The sequence below is a fragment of the Wyeomyia smithii genome, chromosome 1 (genome assembly GCF_029784165.1).
Source record: "Wyeomyia smithii strain HCP4-BCI-WySm-NY-G18 chromosome 1, ASM2978416v1, whole genome shotgun sequence".
NCBI classification, from domain to species: Eukaryota; Metazoa; Arthropoda; class Insecta; order Diptera; family Culicidae; genus Wyeomyia; species Wyeomyia smithii.
This window is the reverse complement of record NC_073694.1, coordinates 125,295,272-125,301,756: the sequence shown is the minus strand read 5'-3', so window position 1 is coordinate 125,301,756 and position 6,485 is coordinate 125,295,272. Positions and strand designations below refer to the sequence as shown.

Below are 6,485 nucleotides of genomic sequence, written 5' to 3'. Positions count from 1 at the left end.
CTGCTGCAGGTTAATGTACAGCTAACCCACGGCAAGGCGAACCATCTCCGCAGTGCAAGACGCGCCAGTATATTTTCGGCCTAACTCATACGGCCTATTGTCTCATAGCACCAGCAAATGTACGAACAAGCTCAGAAATTCTGGTAAGCTTCAGTGAACGATTCGATGCGAATGCTATTTTGTCTTCGTCCCGATTTTATTTGCCATGATGAATCTATCAATGCCACAGTGAACCGATACAAATATTTACTGAGTTGCATCGATGTGATTTTGAACCGTATCCAATCGGCAAATAATGAGAAACAGCAGGAAAAGGGAAAGACACGAATCGATCGTTTCAGTTCATCCGAACACATGTACGCGCCCGATGAAGTATGCATTCGTGTTACATTGACATTAGTCCACAGCGAACGGTTCACGAAGCGAATGAAGATTCAATGCAGGAATCAGGAGCCCTGGTCCTTAGAAACTTTACTTACAAAGCCAAGTAGACGGCGGGCTTTGTAGATGATGTCCGATGGTGATTCTTAAACGTAAGGGCAGTGTCTAAAGTAACGCCAAGGTCCCGGACCCGAACTATTAGTGAACCAGCGTGAGGACGATCCATCTATTTTTACAGACAACGTTCTCTCACATAGATACGATCGGAGCCATTCAACGAAGTCAGAAGAGCATCCGATTTTGCTCAGTTTAGCTAGCAATATAGAATGGTCCACCTTGTCAAATGCCGCCTTAAGATCAGTATAAACGGCATCCACTTGTCGTCCCTTTCCTATCTGACGAATACAGTAGGATGTAAATTCACACAGATTCGTTGTGACGCTTCGTCCAGAAAAAAACCGTGTTGGTTTGTGGAGATGTAGCTTTTAGTTTGGTAAAACAAGTGTTCCGATACAATGATTTCGAGTAACTTAGAACAGGCACAGAGAGAGGTAATATCCCTATAGTTGCGTATATCTCGTTTGTTTTCCTTTTTATGCACCGGAAACATATATAGGAAGCTTTCCAACTGGTCGGGGAGGTAGCGGTTCTGAGCGACAAATTGAACATGTACATCAGGGGTGACTTCAATTGTAAAAAACATTTTTTAAATACGCATGCTGCGATTCCGTCCGGACCGGTTGGTTAGACATTTTGACGTGGGACTGCGTCTTTCTCCACTATACAGTCGTCGTTCGCTAACTGCAAGATGTTTACATTGCAGTTATCGAATGCCGTTCGATAACTGCAGCACTTGACACATGCCAAAATTTAGAGGGGGGTCCGTCACTACCATTTTTGTTTTCGATGATGTCGAAATGTATTTTTTCAATTGAATAGTGGCAAAAAATAGCAGAAAACTATAATAGGCAAGCTGATTGATTGATGCGGAAATATGACTATCAAATTGATTAATCAATTCGATAGTCATATTTCCGCATCATAATTTATTGCGTTTTAGTAACTACTTTACATAACCAATATGTAGGCGAAGATAAAGTTCATCACTACAGAAGACCATTTTACGAGACGTTTCTGAACTCAATTCATGAATGAAATTTTGACAGAAAGCTCGGAACCGCTGACATAACGCAATATATTTTAGGAATATATTTTTGCTCTTATAATAATTACGGAAAGTGAACCACATAACATGGTGATTTTGCTTCATTGATTAATAGTGGAGATCTATAATCTCCCATCTAGAATGAAGAGACAACAAGTAAACGGAATCGAAAAAAATCGAGAAAAATGAAAAGTCCTTTTGAAATGTTTCTAGATTGTGGTAGCCAACTTATAGCACGCTTAACCTCTCTAAATAGAACCGGCGTTCGACTCGATAGACGTGAGAAGACTGTTCTTGAACCGACACCAACCGATGGCAGACTATAGGCCGAGATCATGCGTAGGTGGGAGTATTAGTGAGAGCACTGCGTTAGGGGAAACAGAATAGGGTTTTCTGACTAAGTATATAAATAGACACGTCTACCACATCCCCTCTTTCAACCAAATTTTGAAACAATTTATTTGTAAACTTGAATATCTTCGATAGAGATTAATATCATCAAAATAATTTAATACTTATCTTGAAGGGCTATAACGAACTGTAGGTCTGCTGGTTCGCAGCGATCGCCGCGGAGGTTCTTGACCAGGGATGATGTCTGCCACGACGTCCGGTTACGATGAGGTTCCTGAAGGATCCGTTTCAGACGACTTTTGTCCTTCTGAGACAGCGTCGTCTATTTCACGCGTCGATTGCTCTGTTTCAGTGTCAGATGACATGTTCCATTTTTTCAGATGTGAGACATTTCGAACATACTGCTTTCCTGATTCATTCGATTGAATCGTAACGTTGGACCCATTTTTATCCACTACGGTAAACTTCTCGTTCGAGAAATTAGTGGATAACTTGTTCGAAGGAAGGAGGTTCTTCATAAGTACGATATCACCGGTGGAGATATTACTTAGTTTCGAGCGCCGTCTAGCGTCCTCTCTCTCCTTCTGCATCAACTTTTTGGTAGTATCTTGGTCCCTGAAATCAGTGCTTGGCGGAACGGTCTCAAGGTCTTTAATTTGTGGTATTTTCGATCGAAGTTTCCTCCCTTGGAGCAGTTCGCTTGGTGCCTTTCCCGTTATTGTGTGTGGGGTGTTATTGTACAAATCCAGGAAATTATCAAGTTCAGCCTTCCAATCGTCATGAATAGCGTGAGTGATTTTCATCCTTTTAAGGAGGGATCGATTTTGTCTCTCTACTTCGCCGTTTGCTTGCGGCCAATATGGCGAAGTGTGGTTGAGGTGAATACGATAAGTCGAACAATACTCTTTGAATTCTGTGGATATAAATTGTTTAGCGTTATCAAGCGTAATTGTCCTTGGTGGACCCCATGTTCTGAAGATACGTTTCAGACGTTTGATGGTGTCTTGGGCGGTGATTCGAGTCATAATTTCAATTTCAATGTATCTACTGTAGTAATCGATAACTACTAAAAGATACTCCCTCGATGGCATGGGACCCAGGAAATCCATAGCTATGTCAACCCAGGGCTTTTCAGGAAGTGCACGGCGAGTCATAGGCTCTGGAGGATTTGAAGATTGCACCAACTGACATCCTTCACACCTTTCACAGATTTTCACAGCTGTCTGATCGATTCCTGGCCACCAGCATCGCTCACGAAGCCTCCTTTTCATCATTGATTGGCCAGGATGCCCCTCGTGGGCCAGCTCACACATCCTGGAACGCAAAGAGATCGGAATAACCAGTTCCGTGCCACGCATAACCAAGTTGTTGATGTTAGAGAGCTCCAGCCGGAACGGTCTGTATTGCTTCAGATCTTCTTGGTCCCATTTGTCAGTCTCGATAGCCTTGATCACTTTCTGTAGCTCCTGATCTGATACGGTAGCCGCTGCTACTTCTTCAATATCAATAGCAACCGCTTGTTGAACAGCCCTTATGATTTCTTCTGTTTCCGAATCAAAACTCAGCTCATTAACCACGTCCGAAAGAAACGACAGAGATTGTACCATTACTCGTCTAATGAATACATCTGTTTCTTCCGTCCAGTGTAGATCTTCTACATGTGCTGCTAGTCTGGATAAACAATCTGCTAGATTAGCCGAACCTTTTCGATAAACCACTTTGAATCGAAAGGCCTGGATACGCAGTAACCAACGCTCAATTCGCGCAGTTGGTCTAGATGTTGTTGTGAACAGTGTTTCTAGCGGACGATGATCTGTCTCAAGTTCGAATGTGATGCCCAGTAAATAGTTTTTGAATCTTTCGACTGCCCAAACAACACCAAGCGCTTCCTTTTCAATTGGCGGATAAGTCTTTTCAACCTCAGACAAACTTTTCGAGGCGAAGCTTATAATCCGTGGAAGGGAATTCTTGAACTGGATCAATACCGCACCCAATCCTACTCCAGAAGCATCTGTAACCACCAGCGTTCGATCATTTCGATCGTAAAAACCCAGACTACCTGCTGATCCTATGAGCGTTTTGATTTTCTCGAAAGATATTTTATGTTGGGCCATCCATTCGAAATGAGATTCTTGTCTCAAAAATTGACGCAGAGGATAATTAATTGTCGCCAAGTTTGGAATAAACCTAAACATATATAAAACTAAGATACACATTCTGCGATAAAATAACAATACAAATTTACCTTGAAACGTATGTTACAAGACCTAGAAAGCTTCTAAGTTCTTCTTTAGTACGTGGAGCTCTGCGGGACAAAATTGCCTTGACTTTTTCTTCGCTCGGAGATACTCCATTAGCTGATAATTTGTGCCCCAGAAACACGATTTCTTGTTTGAATTTGCATTTATGATCGTTTAACAATATTCCGTATTGACTCAAAACTTGTAATGTATGTTTCACTGCCGAGTCGTGTTCCTGTTCAGTCTCTCCAAATATCATAATATCGTCGATAAACACAACCGTATTTTTGCAGCCAACTAGTATGCTTTCCATAAGATTATGGAACAACTCTGGCGCACAATTTATCCCAAACAGTAGGCGTTTGTATCGGTACAGCCCCCAGTTAGTGATAAAGGTAGTAACGTCGCGAGAATCCTCTGAAAGTTCAACTTGGTGGAATGCCTGTTTTATGTCGAGTGATGTGAAGAACTTGGCATTTCGAAATCGTGATATCAGATCTTCAAAAACAGGTAGGGGTGGTTTAGCCTTTGTATGGCTTGATTCGCTCTTCTCATGTCCACACACAATCGCAAATCGCCATTTTCTTTTATTATAGGAACCAGGGGTGATACCCATGAAGTTGGTGTCTTTACTTTTTTGATGACGTCCATTTCTAGTAGTTCGTTTAGCTTCTGCTCAACTTTCTCGAGCAATGGTATAGGGCAGCGCCGCAATGGTTGAATGACAGCCGGCACAGTTCTATCGATAGGGATGTTCAACTTTATTCCCTTTATCTTCGGGAATGCTTTGGAGCTCTCAATCTTTCTGACTGACAAAGAATGTGTACTAGGTAATCCTATTTTCAGAAGCCCCAATTTTTGCGCTGTCAACTTTCCTAGAAGAGGCTGTTGTCCCTTCTCGATGACATAAAATGATGTTTTAGTTTTTAATAAATTTCCACTATCGTCAACTTCGAGTTCAGCATCGAAAGTTGTGATCAGTTTTAAGGGTATCCGTCCGTATGCCAAAAAACGCTTATCCGTATCAACTCTTTGGTTCGTCATTTTGACATCCCGCAACTTCATCAGTTCCCATGTTGTATCGTCAATAAGATTGTGTTTGGACCCCGAATCGATTAACATACCAATCTGCACACCACCAACACGGCAATGAATAATTTCATCATCACTACAACCCACATTGTAAACCGGTAAATCTTCGGGAATCTCTTCACCTTCATGTTCCCTGACATTGAAAACATTCCGAGTACGTTTTTCTGAACGATGATGTTCATTTGAAGTGACAAAATTCAGCTTCCGTTTTCGATTATTCCGCCGATTGTCCCAATCGTGCTTCGATTTAGACCGACACATTGTGCGGAAATGACCCACTATGCCGCAACCATGACAGGTTTCGGTAGCTGCTGGACATCGAGCTCCTGGTCGATGAGGCAGATATCCGCATCTCGAACATTTCGTTCTCTCATCGATAGATCCATTCATCTTGGCAATGCGGTTAACACTGAATGTTGGCAAGTTTTCTGATTCTTTGTAAGGTATATTTGGTCTGGTGATACGATTTACAGCGGTTGGCGTACGGTTTCCTGGTCCTTTATCATTCATTTTGGCAGACTGATAACGTACTGCTTGAAAAGCGTTAATGATTTTCGTCGTATCATCCAACGTCAGAATTTCTTTTTCCAGTAATTTCTGTCGAAGATCATTTGATGTATACTGTATTATCTTATCGATAACAGCAATGTGTCGGCTCTCAAGGGCAGTTTTCCCAAAACATATTTTCTCCGCTTTCTGTTGGACACGAAGAGCGAACTTCTCAATCGGTTCTTCGTCCTCGGGAACCATCGACCAAAAAAGAAAACGCTCAAAGCTGTCATGTTGCTTTGGAGAAAAGTGATGCATTAACTTGTCTTTTGTGGTTAGGTAGGGGTCGGGATCATTAGCTTCGGTCGTTTCATCATCAACACCTGGCAAGCTACTATACGCACACTGTAGCTCCATTCCACCCATGGCCAATCTTGTGAGCCCCATCAGTTACATTGGCAGCAGCCATCACGTTCTCGAACCATCTAATCCACATTTTCCAAGCATTCCTGACTTCGGATGCCGGGAGGTGTCTGTATTTAAAATGGGGAAGATTATACGACGCGGGGCTGAAGAAGTTTACATTTTGGTGCACAACTTGCTGCTCATTATTGATTTCCGCATCCATTTCGCTCATCTAATATTCCCATCGCACATAGAAATTAAAAAAATAAAGAGAGAAGAAAAAAACTTACCATTAGTGCCGTAAATTTATACTCATTAGCCATTATGATTCTAATTCTGAAGACGGTTCTCTGATCTTGTTT

General features: G+C 42.0%; 1 protein-coding gene across 1 annotated transcript; it reads right to left on the bottom strand.

The window, feature by feature from the left end:
* Positions 1–2,157: 2,157 nt before the first annotated feature.
* LOC129717174 (uncharacterized protein K02A2.6-like) lies at positions 2,158–4,011 on the bottom strand. The gene has a single exon (XM_055667020.1). It carries the CDS (start codon positions 4,009–4,011, stop codon positions 2,158–2,160), a length of 1,854 nt encoding a protein of 617 aa, XP_055522995.1.
* Between the last annotated feature and the right edge of the window lie 2,474 nt (positions 4,012–6,485).

Bases quoted from the DNA above. Each gene is read 5' to 3' on its own strand.
- LOC129717174 (XM_055667020.1), bottom strand. From the start codon at position 4,011: ATGGCCCAACATAAAATATCTTTCGAGAAAATCAAAACGCTCATAGGA.